This window comes from Myripristis murdjan, chromosome 24 (genome assembly GCF_902150065.1).
Source record: "Myripristis murdjan chromosome 24, fMyrMur1.1, whole genome shotgun sequence".
Classification (NCBI taxonomy): domain Eukaryota; kingdom Metazoa; phylum Chordata; class Actinopteri; order Holocentriformes; family Holocentridae; genus Myripristis; species Myripristis murdjan.
Window position 1 is genome coordinate 5,859,816 of NC_044003.1, and position 20,310 is coordinate 5,880,125.

Here is a 20,310-nt window from a genome sequence, read left to right on the forward strand (position 1 = left end):
CACACTGCAGTATCAGTCTGCTGCTTCTTCATCAAAGTTATGACAGTTTTGTATTTTTCATTAGTATTTTATTTTATTTCATTTTTAATTTGTTTTCAATTCAGTTTAGTTTCCAGACTGGGTTTGATTGTTTCAATTTAGTTTTATTGTTTCAAAATGTTTGGTTTTTATTTAGTTTTTATATAGTTTCATTATTAGTTTGAGTTATTTTTTTACTCTAATATGGGGGATGTTTGTCAGTGTTTGGCATGTACATTTATGAGGCATAAGTGAACACCTGAGTGAATAAATGTAGCTGTGTTATGCAGTGTCAACACAATTTTTCAGTTACTTGATATTTTTATGCAATGTCTCCTGCATAATGAAAGCAAAAGGGAAAAAAGAGAAAAAAAAAAAAACAATAAGAAAAAATTGGTCACAAAAAATAAATACATTTGACCAAACAGAAAAAGACAAACACTAAAGACATTCTCTGCAAAATATTATAATTGTTATTTCATTTTAGTTAGCATTGTAAGTACATACAATATCCTTTAAGTTAGTTTTTTTTTTTCCTAAAGTCTAGTTTTTATTTTTATTTCAGTCCACTAAAATGTTTGTTCCACACCTAGTTTTAGTTTTTAGTTAATAAACACCTTGATAGGACACAGGGCAAAGAAAAAAACAGTTTTAATATGCAAAAATATCCTGTTTTTCTCCATATTTTGCTCTCCCTGTGTCTTCTTGTGAAATAGTGAGCAGTTTTTAAGGAAAAGGAAACTCCCCGAGCTGCTCGTCCTGTTTTCCACGGGCCGCTCGGTGCAGGCAGAGCGGGTCACGAGCGCCCGTCGGTTTGTTTTAAGGGTCACGAGTTAAAAACCACCTGAGAGGCGCTGAGCCTGAGGACACCGCCGAGCACACGGGACTCAGTTTTCACCTCCGTTTTCCCAGAACTGAAAGGAAAACAGCCTGCAGGGTGGGGCTGACACCGTACCTGCAGGGTCACGCTGCGACTCCCACCGGCCTGCAGGGGGTGGAGGCCCAAACACGGCGCCACCAGAGCTGGATACCTGCACCAAGAGAGAGAGGGAGAGAGAGAGAGAGAGAGAGAGTGTGTGTGTGTGTGTGTGTGTGTGTGAGAGAGAGAGAGAGAGAGAGAGATTCAACCAGATACACCTGAAATAACAAAGATCAGGTCAGAGCTCAGCAACACGGGACAGAGTGAACACAAGCAGGCCTGCAGCTAATGAATATTTACACTGATGATTGATTTATGCTTTTTTTTTGTTATTATTATTAATGAAGTTCTCATTTAGCGTACAAAATGACAAAAATAAAGTCAAAGTCCCACAGGCTGTCATCAGAGTTATGCCTTAGTCTGCCTGGCAACCAAAAAAAACAAAAACCCAAAGTGTTAATTTCATAAAGATATGTATATATATATATATATATATATATATATATATATATATATATATATATATATATATATATATATATATATATATATATACACTATAGTACCAAAAGTATTCGCTCACCCATTCAAATGATCAGAATCAGGTGTCCTAATCACTTGGCCTGGCCACAGGTGTATAAAATCAAGCACTCAGGCATGCAGACTGTGAAACAAGACATTTGTGAAAGAATGGGCCGCTCTCAGGAGCTCAGTGAATTCCAGCGTGGAACTGTCATAGGATGCCACCTGTGCAACAAATCCAGTCGTGAAATTTCCTCGCTCCTAAATATTCCACAGTCAACTGTCAGCTCTATTATAACAAAATGGAAGCGTTTGGGAACAACAGCAACTCAGCCACCAAGTGGTAGGCCACGTAAAGTGACGGAGAGGGGTCAGCGGATGCTGAAGCACATAGTGCAAAGAGGTCGCCGACTTTCTGCACAGTCAATTGCTACAGAGCTACAAACTTCATGTGACCTTCAGATTAGCCCAAGTACAGTACGCAGAGAGCTTCATGGAATGGGTTTCCATGGCCGAGCAGCTGCAGCCAAGCCACACATCACCAAGTGCAATGCAAAGCGTCGAATGCAATGGTGTAAAGCACGCCGCCAATGGCCTCTAGAGCAGTGGAGACGCGTTCTCTGGAGTGATGAATCACGCTTTTCCATCTGGCAATCTGATGGACGAGTCTGGGTTTGGAGGTTGCCAGGAGAACGGTACATTTCAGACTGCATTGTGCCGACTGTGAAATTTGGTGGAGGAGGAATTATGGTGTGGGCTTGTTTTTCAGGAGCTGGGCTTGGCCCCTTAGTTCCAGTGAAAGGAACTTTGAATGCTTCAGGATACCAAAACATTTTGGACAATTCCATGCTCCCAACCTTGTGGGAACAGTTTGGAGCGGGCCCCTTCCTCTTCCAACATGACTGTGCACCAGTGCACAAAGCAAGGTCCATAAAGACATGGATGACAGAGTCTGGTGTGGATGAACTTGACTGGCCTGCACAGAGTCCTGACCTGAACCCGATAGAACACCTTTGGGATGAATTAGAGCGGAGACTGAGAGCCAGGCCTTCTCGACCAACATCAGTGTGTGACCTCACCAATGCGCTTTTGGAAGAATGGTCAAAAATTCCTATAAACACTCTCCTCAACCTTGTGGACAGTCTTCCCAGAAGAGTTGAAGCTGTAATAGCTGCAAAAGGTGGACCGACATCATATTGAACTCTATGGGTTAGGAATGGGATGGCACTTCAGTTCATAGTATGAGTAAAGGCAGGTGAGCGAATACTTTTGGTAATATAGTGTATATATATATATATATATATATGCACATAATGCACCTTTAAAAACAAATTTCTAATTCACATATTTTTTCTATTTCTTATTTCTTTTCTATTTCTTATAATTCACCTCTGCTTGTAAATATTTTTTCTTTTGACAATTGAAGCAGCTGCAACTGACCAAGTTTCCCCTCAGGGATCAATAAAGTATGTCTAATCCTGATTTTGATTCTGATCCTGATTTTGATTCTGATTCTGATTCTGATTCTGATTCTGAACTAAACAGAGAGAAGGAAGACAGTCTTGGTGATTTTCGTGAAGCTGGAATCAGACGATGTTTCGCATTTTTACTTGACAACTGACTTGTAATCGACTGATTTCCTGTCAGCTGAACATACTGACCAACATGGTTTGTGATTTATTTCAGAGCACAACATGCACACGATCCAAAAAAAAAAAAAAGAAAAAAAAAAAAAAAACTACTGAGACATTACTGAGGTGTTTTACTTTCAGTCACACACATGCAACTTTTTGACAAAGAAAAAAAAATATTTAAAATACACCACTGACAGCTGGAAGCTGAGTTATGTTGTTTTGTTTTTTTTGTTGTTTGTTTGTTTTTTTTTAAATTAGACCTGATAGATTTTGGACTTCGGAGGGAAACCGTCTTTCTCCCCTCTGCTCTCTTATTACATGAGATTTTTTTTACATTACAGACGTCAGGAGGGATCAAAACCTGCGGTATTTGTTTTGCACACATGTCTACTTATGATAAAGAAAATGTTTCTATTGGAATATTTCCAAACTTCCCCAGCTTGACTTCCCATTGAAAGTCTCTGGAAAGTTTCTGGAAATTTTCTGCCCCTTTGGAACCCTAAGTATAAAGTGTGAAGAAGTGTGTGTGTGCGTGTGTGTGTGTACGTGTGTCGATGATACACACCGTTCCTGCAGCTGTAGAACTCTGTCAAACTCACCGACCTCCTCTGTGACGGCCACCAGAGTCTGGACTCCAGCCTGCATACACACACACACACACACACACACACTTTATAATGCAGCAATACACATCACTGCTGGTACAATAAGTCAGTTACTCGATCAACAGAAAATTAATCGATCACAATCTTATTGATGAATCGAACTGGTGAATCCTTTTAGTCATTTATCCAGTAAAACCTCACTGAGCTGCTATGATTATCTTACCTTTCCTGCTCATATTATTATATAATTAATATTTAGTAATTTACACCAGACTCTGCAGTGTTACACAGTAAAGGATGCAGTGTGTGTGTGTGTGAGAGATGCCTTACCTCTTTGCTCCTCTGGATCACATCTTCTAGATCCTGTCAAACAGAAAAAAAAAACACTGATTTATTAATGCACACTGTGAAATGACAGTGAAAATGAAATTAACCAGAAACTAAATGACAGCAAAGAACAAGATGAAGTTGTTCTGTCAGAAAGCAGCTTCTTAGGCTGATATGATGCTGCAGGCTCTTTTATAAGGAAAATATACACATTTATTAACACTATTTTTTTTATTTTTTTTCCCAATTTAGTTTATTTCAGAGCTTTTTTTTTTTTTTTTTTTTTTTTTTGCCTTATTATAATCATAGCCTGGAGGTATGTTAGTGCTCAGCCTGTCCAGTATCATGTCACTATCTCTATCAAATATGTGACTACTTATTACTCAAGTTATTGTTTTTGCTAATTCAAGACAACTGTGTTCATTTCTATTTTTAAGTGTATTATTTGGTGACAACAGCCCACCTCTTCAAAGTCGCACGCTGATATGTGGCAGTGACAGTCAACGAAGCCATTCTCCAGTCGAAGTAAACTGAATTTAAAGCAAAAATAATAAATAAAAAACAAATAGAAATCTGCAGCAGTGGCCTTCCTGACTGTAGCGGAAACAAGACAGGCGGAACTTTGCTGCTGGAGCCTCGCTCAGTCGGACCAGGAAGGAAGTGACCCAGCCGCTTCCGCTTCCCGGTCCAAATAAAAAACAAAAAGTTGGCGGTAAAGATGGAGGCTGAGTCGACTGAAACTTTGCGAAATGACGAAACGAGTCAAGAATACCGTGTTCAGGTGTCGACGAAGAAAGCGGTGGTCGAGCAGATGAATAAATATAAAGAAGTGTTGAAGATGGTGATGGAGGGGCAGGCGGCCGTTCCCGAGGAGACGAAGCGGCTCCTGCTGCAGGAGCTGCTGACGGTGGGTCTCCTCGGACTGTTTATTTTAACTTTATCATCTAATTAACCCACTTAACTGAAGGATTAACAAAATGTTCATGTCAGTAACCCCGCATCGACACGGTTCACACAACAGAACCACATTTGTTAACGATTTTATCCTAACGAAGACGTTTTGTTTTTCCTCCAAACTTCATTCAAAAATCTTGCATTTTAGCATTTCTTCGCTTGTCGGCGACAGTACGCACCTCCAGTAACACTTTTCAACACTTTTCAGACATCAGCAGGCTCCTCTGGCAATTTCGGCTCATTAAAGTTTTCATCAGCGCTTTATTTCAATAAGTTATTGAAGTTCAGATGTAGAAATATGGTCCACGTCCTGTATTTGAAGTCGTAATAAAGTGGCATTAAACTAACGCGTTTTTGAAGGGAGTTTCTGAGAGAGCGCATTTAGTTGCATTTATAATTGAATCTTTATTCAGACACAAGGTCCACATAAGAAATGAAATTGAAAAATAAAATGATAAAACAAAGATAAAGCAGACGCAAAAGTGAAGAAATACATTATACAGTGCTATACCATTAAGTTACCAAAAAATATATATATATGTCATATATACACATACGTACATGTATACATATATATACACACACACACACACACATACATATATACATATATATGCATACATATACAAACACATATACATACATGTACACACATATACACATATACAGGTTACCTATAGATAAGAGATAAAAGTGTTCAAGTGTTCAAACTGTGTTTAGTGTTCAAACTGAAAAACAAAACAAATAAAAGTAACTACTATTCATTTTTCCTTACTACCGCTAATGAAAACACACTATGATATATTTAGACAATGCAGAAACAGCTGTAAATATGTTATTTCAAAAAATATGTACCAGATCAAGTGAAAATGTCAACCATTGTCTGATTACAGTGTCACTAAGATCACTGTCATGCTGTCATGTTTTCTTGCTTTTCTCCATTCCTGTCATTATGAAATCAATACGTCAGGGTTTGTTTGTTTGTTTGTTTGTTTGGCTGCTGGTCAGACTAGGGAAGCATTTTGCACACATCACTTTAAAACCTTTGCATTATTTTTCACTTTTAATACACTAAAAGATAATATAAATGATGGATACATGGATTAACAATGACTCTAATCCCTGGTAGCGCTAATCAGAAATGTGTGTGTGTGTGTGTGTGTGTGTGTGTGTGTGTGTGTGTGTGTGTGTGTGCAGAACTTCGAGGCGGCGGTTCAGGACAACGTGCTGGTGAACGGACAGACTTGGGACGAAGCACCTGAGGATGAGGGTGAGCTTTTCTTTTCAAACGGAAGAGCAAAAAATGCCGGCTTCAAAGTGTAAAAGTGTAAAAGTAAGTCAGAAGTGTTTAAGAGGTGATTCAGCAGGTGTGTTACTTATCCACGTTTGCTTTTTCCTCCCTCTCACCAACACTCCCTGCAGAGGACGAGGCCATCGCCCTGGAGACGCTGCTGGACGACACCATCGTGGAAACCTCCAGGAGGCGCCGCAGGTTCCCCAAGGAGATCCTGCCCCACGTGGTCCGCTCGCTCAAAGCCGAGCGCAAACTCATGGTGGGTGTTAAGAGTCTGAGAGAGTCTGTTTAACCGTGCAGTCATTTAATTTACACCTGGAGGACTTTACAACAGTTCAACAGTGCAGTATCGCTGTGTGTGTGTGTATAGGTACGCTTTTTACAGCTCTGTATTTATTGTTGTAATGATCTTGTACGATTAATGCACATCTTCACACATAATTCACATACTTTTTAAAGAAATTTTGAATGCACATATTTTTCAATATTTCTTATTTAATTTTCTATTTCATGTAATTTCACGTATGCTTATAATAAGTTCAGGAAAATAAAAGGCAAAATGTTTTCAAAAATGTTCAGTTTGAGAACACTGAATCACCAAAGATATGAGAAAATCACCAATTGGCACTTTTTAAAATGTAGAAAATATGTTGAAAATTGAATAAAACACTTTATTACACACATCAGCAGTTACTACTTTAAGTGGTTGTATGTTTTCAACTGATGTGTTATTAGTAAATATTGTTGTTAAATGAGAAGAGTAAAATGTGATACACACCTTATTAAGTAATAATTGCAGGTTAATGAGTTAATGTAATTTTATGACATTATCCAGGTATTTATCACATTGACTTGTAATTACATTTCTGGCTCATTAAGAGGAACACTTTTTATTTTAAAACGTATTTTTTTTCTCCTAAACATGTTGTGGTGTGTTTTGTGTTCTTAGGGGCTGTATGAGCAGGCAGTCAAACCTGAGCAGGTGACCAGAGACCCTGAGCAAGGTACACACACACACACACACACACACACACACACACACACACACACACACACACATACACAGAAAAAGAGAAAGTGCCTAGAGGTAAGAAAACACTGGAGAGAGTTGATTTAAAAGAGAGTTGAGCAGTAAAATGCAGATCTTTCCTCTGGATTCATCACCACTGCTGCAAGAGAAACTTTGAAATTAAAATAAACAGTGTAGTGGACTCATACTGTCATTAAATAAGTCTCGTCAAAACGTTTTAGAGGTTGGAATTTTGATAAGATTCAAAATTATTTTAGAGTCTCATAATTTATTCTCATCTGTTTGTGGTGTGTTTTTCCACCAGAGAGCATCATGAGCAGCCTGTCAGCAGCAGCTCCTGGCATGGTGAAGCAGGCCATCCAGGTCATCAAGGTAACACACACACGCACGCGCGTGCACACACACACACACACACACACACACACACACACAAAGTGGGGTCCGGGGTTCCTGAGGGGCTTTTAGGGGGTCGCCAGTGTAAAAAAAATGCATGAGTTATTATTTTAACGTCATATTTTAACCCTTTGAAACCCGTGCAAATTCAAAAACATGGGAAAAAGGCATTGAGCGACCAAGCAAGAAATTACCCAAAAATGTGCAAGAAAGCAGTAAAAGGTTACAAGAAAAGGACCTGAAAATCAGCCAAAAATGAGACAAAATGACCTGAAAATTGAAAAAAAGAGAGAAAATCATTAGAATATAATTGGAAAAAAATAGAGTGGAAATTATATTAAAGGATTCTTTACTTTCTTCCTGCAACAGAAAACTGCATCTCTTTACTGTAATGCAGCTTTTAAACCAGGAAAGGACAACACTTACACCATACTGCCATATTATGATATTAATACCTGTGTCATGTCTCCATATGGAAATAAAATCAATATATCAGCAGAAATTAAAAAAAAAAAATAATAACAGGAATGTGTTTTTAAGATCAGTTTTTCTGGTTTTCTGTGACTGACAAACTTACCTGACATCTGAACCGTCCTGAGAGGTTCAACTCCACCCACTTGGTTCCTCCCACAGATTAAAACAAACACCACCAGGACATAAAACATAGTCGATAGATAGACAGATCAATACTTCACTGATCTGTCTCTGTCTGTCTCTGCAGTCCATCGACACTCTGCAGAGGCAAGCCGACGGCCTCTGTCAGGTCCTCAACATGAAACCCAGCCAGGCCTCTCTGGAGATCCACAATGAAGTGTTCGGCTGCGGTGACCAATCAGACGCCTCCCTGCCTGAAGTGGGCGGAGCCACCGGGAACAGGCAGCCAGTCAAGAGAGCCGTAGAGGAAGCGGCAGCCAGAGACTTTTATTCAGAGCCCAAGAAAAAACTGGCCGAGACAGATCGCCTCGTGGAGAAAGACAAACCAGAGTGACTCTCCTGCTGCCGCTCTTTGTCTTCATAAACCGGCTTCTATCTCAGTTTGATTTTTCGGCGCTTGAAATCTAATTCAGTGGTAAAACATGATGCTCCGACTGAACAGAACAAAGTGAAACCCACAGCGCTGCAACGTCAGCACATTATTACCACAGTAATCTTAGAGTAATTCCTGTACACAAAGGAGATCACATCCGCTGTCAGCCGGTGGGATCGCTCAGGTAATTTGCCGCGTTGCTTTACGGCACAAAACAGCAAGAGGGCGCTGTTCTCCCAGAGCAAACTGAGCTGAAGCTGAAGAGTCTCTGGCAGATGATGGAAAGATGGTGGAAGGAGTGAAAAAAATCACTTCCAACATGCTGATCTTCTTCTGGGAGGCGTAGCGGGGACAGGAAGCAACGGGCCTGATGGGAAATGTAGTTTTAATGTGGAGAAACCGGTTGGTGGTCGACTCCAGCATGGTCTCACTTGCTGACAGTAATTACACCAGGTTAAAGCAGCTGATTTGATAATTATACTGAATGTTAAAGTGTAAAAATGTAATGAGGCACTTTTTCCTCTGAGAAAACAAAAACTGCAACTATAATCATCAAAGTAATGAAGTTTATGGAAAAGTTTGGGATGTAACCTCTGGCAGCTGTTATGTTTTATCATTGAAATATCTCACCTGACCTTTCCTGCATTCATGTTTCCATACAAGCCAAGCTGTTAAAGTGTGTCCTCAGTGTGTGTTTTCACCATCAGACACAGGTATGTTGCTGTTCTGCCCCCTTTAACTGATCCCTGCTGTTTCTGCCCCAAAACATGAGTGGAAACTATGAGGAAGTGTTTCTCAAGCCAACCACTGAAATAAATAATTCTAATTTTTCATACCAAAAATAAAACACAAATAACCACACAGTAATTCGTCCTATATCTGACATATATCACCCATCAACTCTCAGCATGTATCGTGTTGAACTGTCATTTTCAGTCGGGAAACGAAAGTCTGGAAAAAGTCTGGATGTGAAAAATGTGTAAAAAGCCCAACTCCTGTTATCTTCCTCTCTCCCATAGTGCAGGTCCTCTGCCACTGTTTGTGTGCAGAGTTTATAAAAACACACAAAATTACATTTTAATGTACTTTTCCCCTGCATGTCTGATGTTAACATCTGAAAATAAAATGTACAGAGAATGTGCAGTTTCCTCCAGCTCTCTTTTGTGTCTTTGTGCAAGTTTGTTATGTTCTTCACCTTTCAAAGCCCGGAGTGAAGTGTGTATCTGTTTTGGTTGATAATACACTAGCGCCCTCATGTGGCGATTATTAAAAGTACACCAGTGAGTTGTGTGAAATGTGTGTGATTTCCTCTGTAAACATTTTAAGAGGCTCCTGTTTACAGTAAAGCTTTCCTAAAACCATCTAGTTGACAGTTTAAAAGTCACTTGCTGCTTATTGCTGGTTGACCATCCTTCACTTCCCAAACAACAAGCCCTACATTACCAAGGAGGTTAGAATAGAATAGAATAGAAGATACTTTATTCATGTATCCATCATGTATTCAGGTATCCAGCAGCTCAAAACATAACATATAATAATAAATAGATAAATATAAAAAAGAAAAATACATAATAAATAAAACCAACCATCAAGCTGCACTGGAGGAGAGTGACAGCACCACGACCACTAAAGGTTTATGGGACCATATGAAAAAGATAACTAACATCAATTCAAATCGCAATCAAATTGTCACTCTTGATGAACTAGCAAGAACTAATGAATTGAATGATTTCTTCCTCAGATTTGATACTGACTACATTGCAGGAGCTAGTGGACTTTAACACCGATTCCATCCCCATGTGTAGCGCATCAAATCGTCTTCTTATTGACCCTCAACAGGTACAGAGAATTTTTAGCAAGGTATGCAATAAAAAATCAACTGCGCCTGATGGTCTGACTGCCTTGCTGCTAAAAAAATGCTCAGAGGAGCTTACAGCTGCCTGGTGTCCTATCTTTCAACAGTCGATAGATAAACACACGGTTCCTGATATCTGGGAAAAAGTCATTAATAATTCCTGTTCCAAAAGTATCCTACCATTCTGATAACAAGGATTATAGACCTATTGCCTTAACTTGTGGTGTTACAAAATGCTTCGAGAGAATCATTGTGAACTTATTCAAGTCTGAGGTTGCTTCTTGTCTGGACCCCTTGGGCGCAGTACAGAGGATGCCGTAATCAGTATAACTCATTTAATCAGTAAGCATCTAGAGGAACCAAAGGCTTATGCATGTGTTCTTTTTGCAGACTTTAGCTCTGCTTTTACTGTTGGTCCTCGGCTTTTTGTCCAAAAGCTTAATAATATGAATGTCAATCCGTTCATCACTAGATGGTACTGCTCTATGTTAACCAACAGATCTCAACAGGTTAAGGTTAATTCTGTTCTTTCAAGTACTAGACTGTGCAGTACAGGCGTGCCACAAGGGGGCGTGAGTTCACCTTTTCTTTTCACAGCCTACACAAATGACTGTAGGAGTAGTCAGCCAAACAACTTCATCTTGAAGTTCTCTGATGACACTGTAATCCTAAGTCTGCTGTGGGGTGATGAACGTCCAGTGGGTTATTTTGGGGAGATCAGTAACTTTCAAGAGTGGTGTAAGAACAACCATCTTATTTTAAACACCACTAAAACTAAAGAGATGATCTTCGACCCTAAAGGTGTCTGCATCGGTGACCCTGTGGTCATGGGGGACACACAAATTGAGCAGGTGGTATCTTACGAATATCTGGGGATCCAAATGGACAACCAGCTCAAATGGAATGTCCATGTGGACTACCTGTGTACCAAACTGGCACAACGCTTGCACTTTCTCCGCAGGCTCAGACTTTTTGGTGTGAGCATGGAAGTTATGACAACTTTCTACGACAGGGTACTTGGTAGCATTATTAGATATGGCATGGCAGCTTGGTTTGGGACGCTCTTTATCCAGCTCAAAACAAGAAAAGCAAAAATTGTAAAAACAGCCATGAAGGTAATCGGTAGGAAAGACTCTTTATCTCTACAGATAATCTTTGAGAAAGCAGTGCTTAGTCTGGCACCTAGCGTGCTGTCTGATCCTTCACATATTCTACAGAGTATGTGCTGTTACCTTCGGGTAGACGTTACAGTGTGTGCCGTTGTAAGAGTAATCGCTTTTAAAAACTCTCAGTTGCTCTATTGAACAATCGTCACTTACCTCATAGCCCTTAGTGTGGGTGGGAACTCTAGACCTCTTGTCATTTATTTATTGTGGATCATCTTGTTCTCTTTGTACTTTCATGTTTATATTTCATATTTTTAACTTTCTACTACTATATTACATTTTACTTGCACTTACAATATACTTGTTATGGGAACGGCGTAAATCGAAGGTCCTGGGTTGTCTGTCTACCTGTAATGTTTGTACAAATGCTGCTATTGTGTGTTCTCTGTCTGTGTTTTTAAATGTTGATGTGGAATAAGTGCACTTTTGTCCAAGACAAATTTCCCCTTGTGGGACAATAAAGTATATCTCATCTTTTAATTAAAAAAAAAAAAAAAAATCAACTTATTTCTGAATATGTAAATGATGGTATCTGCAATGTATCTGTTTGTACCCCATTTTTTTTATTATTTTTATTTTGTATTTATTTGAAATTGGTCATTTAAAAAAAAAATTGATCCAGTCAATGTACCTCTGAGACAGACAGTGTTTTAGAGTCAAACAGACGAAAACAGATAAATGCCTTTAAACTAATATCGATATATTTGATATTCAACTGTGATGTGATGTTAAAATCTTGCAGTTTGTAAAGAATCTTCACTATGGCTGTATATGCATCAGATGATTTTTATTTTTAATTAAAAAACTAAAGTTGGCAGGTCAGCGGGGGTTGATAAATCATATGACTTAAAAGAAAAAGCGAAGGCACTTAAAATAAAACGGCAGCGAAATCGACAAGTAGAAGCTGAAGTGAAACCAGGCCGACTCTCCTCCATCCTCATTTAACTGGCCTGGACTCTGCGGCCAGCCTCAGCACTCAGCTGCTCCTTCCTGACGCACCGGCTGCGCTCACACAGGACACCTTGCCGTAATTTTATTTATTTATTTATTTTTTGGAACCCCCCTCTCTCGGTATCACTGTCCTCACCCGGGATGTCTCTGTGTGACTCATCCTCCCATCACAGGAAGCAACAGATCGACTTCGTCTTTCAGAGGTGTGAGGTAAGAGCGCCAAAATCATCCTGGCCACCCCGGGGTCAGAGGTCACGTCTGATGTCATTCGGTCGGTTCCACTGTGGTCGATTCTGATGCCCAAACACACATGTCTCTGTCAAGTGTGTGTGTGTGTGTGTGTGTGTGTGCGTGTGTGTGAGAAACTAAATGGCCACACACTTCCTGGTAATTTCTCCGTAAATGTTGACAAATTATCCCGCGTGTGCTGCGTGGTGCTTTTCTCTACACTGAAGTTTGGGAATTTGTTCTCCTTAACCCTTTAGAGCCTGGAGCGAGGTCTGATGTGTCTGAAGGCTTGAGGAAGCACAAACACAAGATTACAACGACTTGGAAATTAGAAAATTAAAATTATTTAGTAATTCAAGAAGAAAGAAAGAAAATGACATGAAAACAAACAGAGTGGGAGAGAATGAGAAATTATCCAAAAAAAAAAAAAAAAAAATTACTTGGCAGAAAAAATGTCCAGAAAACTATATTTGTACTTATTACAATATATGTTACGGGAAAAAAAATCTTTTTTTTTTGGTAAATTTAAAAAAATATTTATTTATTTATTTATTTATATATATATTAGTTTAAGGATTTTTTTGGTTGCTCAACTTAAGATCATTTGTTTGTTGTTGTTGTTTTTACATTTCTAGGTAATTTTTTAATAACTTTTCTTTCTACTAATTTCTTGCTGGGAGTCTTTTCTTGTTTTATTTCAGGACTTTTTCAGTTGCTTAATTTAAAATTATTATTATTTTAAATTTCCAGGTAGTATTCTTATAACTTTTCCACTAATTCCTTGCTAATTTTGAGGTCCTCTCTTTCTCCCATGTCTTTGAAAGAAATCAAAAGAATTTCCTCACACCTCAGAGGCATGTAGGGTCACATTCTCACACCTGGACCAAACACACACACACACACACACACACACACACAGAAGACATGTAAAAAAAAAAAAAAAAAAGCAGCAGGATTAAAAAATTGATTCAGTGATAATCGAGTTAAAATGCATCATGAAAAATGCATCATGATACATGAAATAAACAGTAACAGAAACCCTGTCATTATGTGTGTGTGTGTGTGTGTGTGTCAGAGCTCAGATGATGAAGACAGGCGGCTGAAGAAGAGAGAGAAGAACAGAGTTGCGGCCCAGAGGAGCAGAAAGAGACAAACGCAGAGGGCCGATCTCCTGCATGAGGTGTGTGTGTGTGCGTGCGTGCGTGTGTGCGTGTGTGTATAACAACATGTTTCCTAAAGCCAAGGACACACTAGACGATTTTCCCTATGATTTTCAACTCCAGTGACTCAGTTTTAGCTCTTCTCATCCCTTCTTTTGTCTTTTTTGTCTCTCCTCACCCTCCAGACCTTTGAATATCTGCAGCGGAGGAACAGCCAGCTGAGGAGGGAGGTAAACACGACAGCAGCACAGCTCATAAAACCACTGAGTCTGACCATAACTTCATTACAGACACACTGTTTTCCTCCCTGTTTCCCCCGGTGTGCCGTCCAGTTTCGATGTACCAAAATACAACAGATCGAAACTGAGCACAACGTGATCTTTTCCTCTTTCGCAGGCTGCTGGACAGATTCATCAGCAGCTCTGTATTGTTTTCTTCAGTAAGCAATAGTATAAGTAAATGAACACAGAGAGGTGCTGGAGATGACACTCTTTCACAAAATAATGCATCTCTGCTGCCCCTTTAACTATGAAAGAGAAATCCTCAGTCAATATGTTGCTCAGTAAAATCCAACATATTTATAACCTGACTTCACAACCATCTTACCTTTAACAACAACTGTGGCAAATAATAAGAACACTAAAAAAGAATACTACTATTACTGCTACTAATACTACTACTACTACTACTACTACTACTACTACTACTATTGCTACTACTACTACTACTACGAAGAACTACTTTTAGTTATTACAGTACTTTTCAAAGCATTCGTTTCAAGGTGCTTCATAGCAACAATTCTTCATAAACCACTTGTAATTACTTTAGGAACAACAGTAAAATATGATCACAGCGAGTACAATATGGTAAATGAAGTAAACAAACAAACAAACACATAAATAAAAAAAAAAAAACAGGTGCAAATTCAACTCAGAGCAAGGAATAATCAAAATGCAAAAAAAAAAAAAAATCAAAAAGCATGTGATGTTTTCTGTTTTAATACAAATTATGTTATTATTAATCTTTTTATTATTATTAGTAGTAGTAGTAGTAGCAGTAGCAGTAGAAGTAGTAGTAGCAGTAGTAGTACTAGCAGTAGTACCAGTAGTAGTAGTAGTAGTAGCAGTAGCAGTAGCAGCAATAGTAGTAGCAGTAGTAGTACTAGCACTAGTACCACTAGTAGTAGTAACAGTAGTAGTAGTAGTAGCAGCAGCAGTAGTAGTAGTAGTAAAAGTAGTTGTAGCAGTAGTAGTAGTAGTACTAGTAGTAGCCGTAGTAGTAGCAGTAGTAGTACGAGTAGTACTAGCAGTAGTTGCAGTACTAGTAGTAGTAGTACTAGTAGTAGTAGTAGTAGTACTAGCAGCAGTAGTAGTAGCAGTAGTAGAGTACTAGTAGTAGTAGTACTAGCAATAGTAGCAGAAGTAGTAGTAGCAGTAATAGTACTAGTAGTAGTAATACTAGCAGTAGTAGTGGAAGTAGTAGAAGTAGTAGTAGCAGTAGTAGTACTAGCAGTAGTACCAGTAGTAGTAGTAGTAGTAGCAGTAGCAGTAGTAGCAATAGTAGTAGCAGTAGTAGTACTAGCACTAGTACCACTAGTAGTAGTAACAGTAGTAGTAGCAGCAGCAGCAGTAGTAGTAGTAGTAGTAATAGTAGTAGTAGCAGTAGTAGTAGTAGTACTAGCAGTAGTAGTAGTAGCAGTGGCAGTAGTAGTAGCAGCCTGCAGCAGTAGTAGTAGTAGTAGTTGTAGTAGTAGTAGTAGTAGTAGTACTATCAGTAGTAGTAGCAGCAGCAGCAGCAGTAGTAGTAGTAGCAGCAGTAGTAGTAGTAGTAGCAGCAGCAGCAGCAGTAGTAGTAGTAGTAGTAGTAGTAGTAGTAATAGTAGTAGTAGTACTAGCAGTAGTATTAGCAGTAGCAGTAGTAGCAGCAGCAGTAGTAGTAGTAGTAGTACCAGTAGTAGCAGCAGCAGCAGCAGCAGTAGCAGTAGTAGTAGCAGTAGTAGCAGTAGTAGTAGTAGTAGCAGTAGTAGTAGCAGTAGTAGCAGCAGCAGCAGTAGTAGCAGTAGTAGTTGTAGTAGCAGTAGTAGTAGTAGTAGTAGCAGTAGTAGCAGCAGCAGCAGTAGTAGCAGTAGTAGCAGTAGTAGCAGTAGTAGTTGTAGTAGCAGTAGTAGTAGTAGTAGCAGTAGTAGTAGTAGTATTAGCAGTAGTAGTAGTAGTACTAGCAGCACACAGTGACTCGGTGTGGTTTTCTGCTCCAGGTGGATTCCCTGTCTGAGGAGCGGCGCCGGCTCTCCGAGGCTCTCAGGACCCACGAGCCCTTTTGTCCCATCATGCACTGCTCCTCAGCTTCCTCTGTGCCTCTGAACAATGCCATCTCTTGTCTCCAACCGGCCAGTGTACAGTAGAGTGAGGATGCACTAGAGGGCGCTGTTTGACATGGTTATGGATCCAGTGGTGATTCAACAGGTGTGAGATGCACCTCCAGAAGAGCATCCTGATGTGTATTATAGATTATATTTAATGATTCCTAAAATCCTTAATTTAAGAAAAAGTATTGATACAGTCATGGAAAAATACTAAAATAAGTCCTGTATTCAATATGTCCTTTCAATAAAAATATATTAGTATTATGAGTAAAATGTAGTTCAGTATGAAAAGTTAGTTCCTTTGAGAGATGTAAATTATTGCCGTATTAACCCGTATGAGGTATTTTAATGTAGCTCTAATTGCTCCATGCAGCCCATTTCATGTTTCGCATGGAAAAGCTTTTATTCTGAAAAGTAACCACCAACTCCAGCAGTCAGATAAATGTGATGCAGGAAAAAAAAAAAAGTATCAAGTTTTGTTTGCGATTTCTTTTGGGTTCTTTTTTTCTTTTCTTCACTCTTAGCAACGACACTTTGGAGAAAACAAAGTGAACCAATGTCGGAAAAACGAAGCGTAAAAAGGGCATCAAACACCAGCACACCTCGCAACACAGGCTTTTCTGTGATGATGGGAATGTTTCTCACTTCAATATTGGCACACCAAAAACAAAACAAAGTGCTGTCAGATATTATGTCACATCACTGCGGTCTCGTTTTGTTGAAACTACCTGAGGTCATTTTCATTCACCGCGCATGCAGCTGGTGTTTCCCACAGCCACCGGCGGCTCAGAAAGCTCCATAGATGGTGTCTCTCATTAGAATAACACAACACGCTGGTGCGTCGCTGTGGTTTGGTGAAGTCGACGGACTCGACGCCGAATGAAAGTCCCACTTCCCCACTGTGACCGTATTCACATCAGTTTTCGCAGTTGCATAAGCCCCTCTGGTTTTCTCTTTCATTTTTCCTTCCTCTTTCGCGTTGAAGCCCCATCGGCGACGATGAGGCGAAGATATTGAGGAAAGTGACGCAGGGGAGCAGTTTCCCTGAGCCCACCAGGAAGTGGAATCGATCCAGTTCACCGAGATAGACTTCTGGGAACCGAGACAGAGGACGGTTCTCCAAAAACTTTACGTGACGTCTGGAGGAATTCAGTATGGCTTGACAAGAGCATTAAGGAACGCATGCTGCGCTGAGGTCTTGGGTGAACAGACGGCTCCTTGCATGCAACATCTGACTCACAGCAGGCTAAAATGCACTGGAAGTTTTTGTAAATGCACCTGAAAATCCCCAAAAAATGTTTTAATCATGTTTTTTTTTTTAAATGAAACCTATGGATGCCCATTCCCACTGCATAAAAAAACACAATAAAGTATGTCTAAATTGTTACTTTTCACACAAGTTTTACTTTAAACTTCAAAATTCAGTTTTTTTTTCTTGCTTTGCATGTCACTAACACACGACTGTAGTTTTCTATCACCTTACATATTCCTGCCATGCTGCATGTTGGCTGTTAAAAGTAAGGATTCTGAGTTATAGTTGCAATTGTGTAATTTTGCATTACAAAGTCACAATTGTGAAAAAATGAAGTCAGAATTTGTATTTGTGGGTTATTGTTACATTTGCAAGGGGGAGAAAACAGTCCTAAGTTACAAAAAAGAATTTCAGGAAAAAAAAAAATGCAAGAAAAAAAAAGATAGTATTGAGTTATAAAGTTACAAATGTGAGAAAAACGCTCACAGGCCTGGTTTATGAAGGTGCAAATATGACAAATATGAGGCTGTTGTTGGGTGAAAACCTCAAAACCTCAATTCTTCTGATTTAAACTTTAGAACTTTAAAGTTTAGAGTCATGCGTTGCGGTGTGGGTTAAGAAACACTCTACCAAACTTCTCAATAGCTGAACACTTAAAAAAGAAAAAAAAAAAAAAAAAAACTGGGTCGGAATCCTAAATTTGTCTAGATTTTTCAAAAAGCGTTTAGTCCAGTTTTCACAAGGCTGACATTTCTAAAAAAAAAAAAAATGGGGTAATTTTACATTTACAGGTCATTAGTGAAATTATACATTGGAATTCAAAAAATGAAATTCAGAATCAGTTCAGCCACACACACTGAAGAGGCGCTAGGAAATTATCTTGGTGACTTGGTATGGCACACAATGCACTAAAAACATACAAATACATAAAAGTCTAAATCAAATATAAATAGTTGCCAATGTAACAATTATGACAAGAAATAAAATGAACCGTCTGGAGTTAAAGTGCAAATGTATAGCAAGTAAACCAAATTTTATGTCTGTTTTCTGACTGGTGATTCAGATGTTATGTGTGACATAATAAATAGATAATAAATAATATAATAATATATGAAGCATTACTTGTCATTGTCAGTGTACTGGACCTTTAAGTTGGACTGGTATAGTGTGAACTTGCAGATTTAAATGAGCTCTGATGGCTTTGCTGTATTTGGCTGAATGATGTACAGATGAAAATACAATAAGAATAAAAGCTAAAGGTTGCCAGTAAAACCCTTTTTACTCGTTTAATTACCACGAATTGACTTTGAACACTGTCCGTAGAAGTTAAACCACCGAGCAACGAGGACTTCCTCACAGGCTTCGCTCCAAAAGTATTTGCAAATACTCCTGGTGGTTTGGTTTTTAGTCGCCTTACGGGCCAGCTGGGCGGGGTTTGACACAGAGCAGCAAGCGTGGAAAAGTTTGCAGACAGTGAAGGCCGTCTCTCTGTTTTGGCACTGACTCGTCCCGCTTTCTGAGCTGAGCGGCTCTGATGTGGTAAAACCCCACCCGCCCGGTTCTCCCTGCGGCATAAATCAAACACCAAGCGGATTGAAATACTATTTGATCTGCTAGTTGGAGCGCCACAGACACGCGAGCTGAGCGAGACAGTGTCAGTGAAGTGGCGGAGAGACTGAACTGAGATCAGCCGGGCTAAAAGGCTGAATTTCACTGCGGTCATGACAACACCGGTTTCCAAGCAACACAGGAAGTAGTGCTTTGCTGTGGGCAAATGCAGGAAGTAACACGTAACTTATCTTTTAGGCCAGTTCTGAGGAATGAGTACAAAGAAACATACACACATGCCTGCACTCACACACACACGGATGGACACACACTCAAGTAATCACACACACACACACTGCAGCAAACACACCTACACACACTTCTGGAGAATCATGATTGAATTCTCAGGAATACAGAGCAAGACCCTGCCAGCAGGAAGACGCTGGATCCTGCCAGGCAACATAACTTCAGTTTCCAGTGCAAACTGGGAGCAGATGGCACAAAAAAAAAAAAGATGGAACAAAAAAACTGGTATCATCTCACATCTTCATCCAAGGGGGAACTGAAGTGGTGTGTGTTTTCAAAGACGGACTGTGACAGCCACCAGCCCCTTATTATCTCTGCTCTTATTCACAGATCAAAGGCAAGACATCACTCCAGGCTTTGGCGAGGGCTATCGCAAATTTACTGGGAAATGCAACGAGAGCCGCCGCTGACTGCAAAAACCAGCTCTACGTAACAATGAAAGGTTACCTAGACTGTATTTTAAAACATGGATTATGCTTGATGTGCAAAAAAAAAGAACAGACAAAGCCGCATCAAGTCTTTCTTTTCTGTAATCCATGAGCGAATCAGCCACACGGGAAAAAAACACTGAGTCAGTCGTCTGGCAAACCCTCAGGCCTTTTTATTTGAGCCTGCATGGAGCAACAGCTGGCAAGACTAACCTGCTTTCTTATTTTCATTTTAGAGGTTTACTTTTGTGTTTACATTCACGTCGGACACATTTCTGGCTTTTATAGCATCTCAATGTCACCTGGTTAAGATTTTATTCATCACTACCTG

At 39.5% G+C, this 20,310-nt stretch overlaps 2 protein-coding genes across 4 annotated transcripts in view; one reads left to right on the top strand and one right to left on the bottom strand.

The window, feature by feature from the left end:
- The window catches only part of tatdn3 (TatD DNase domain containing 3), a gene marked incomplete at its 5' end in the record, with an annotated part of 11,529 nt that extends 6,867 nt beyond the window's left edge, over positions 1–4,662 (bottom strand). Inside the window, 4 exons of the mRNA XM_030047818.1 lie at positions 974–1,049; positions 3,659–3,732; positions 4,029–4,061; positions 4,489–4,662. Coding sequence (XP_029903678.1) covers positions 974–1,049; positions 3,659–3,732; positions 4,029–4,061; positions 4,489–4,662 — 357 coding nt within the window. The remainder of the gene's footprint in view (positions 1–973; positions 1,050–3,658; positions 3,733–4,028; positions 4,062–4,488) is intronic.
- nsl1 (NSL1 component of MIS12 kinetochore complex) lies at positions 4,632–19,986 on the top strand. 3 transcript variants are annotated; one of them, XR_003927906.1, is made up of 9 exons: positions 4,632–4,932; positions 6,177–6,249; positions 6,402–6,532; positions 7,223–7,277; positions 7,608–7,675; positions 13,999–14,103; positions 14,269–14,313; positions 16,338–16,545; positions 19,882–19,986. XR_003927906.1 is itself a non-coding variant. In XM_030046637.1 (8 exons), exons 1-8 carry the CDS (start codon positions 4,744–4,746, stop codon positions 16,482–16,484), a joined length of 813 nt encoding a protein of 270 aa, XP_029902497.1. In that variant the 5' UTR covers positions 4,632–4,743; the 3' UTR covers positions 16,485–17,694. The 3 variants fall into 3 exon arrangements, 2 of the variants coding, with proteins under 2 accessions (XP_029902497.1, XP_029902498.1); XM_030046637.1 differs by lacking the exon at positions 19,882–19,986 and having other exon boundaries at positions 16,338–17,694; XM_030046638.1 differs by lacking the exons at positions 13,999–14,103; positions 14,269–14,313; positions 16,338–16,545; positions 19,882–19,986 and adding an exon at positions 8,418–9,906.
- The last annotated feature ends 324 nt before the right edge of the window (positions 19,987–20,310 follow it).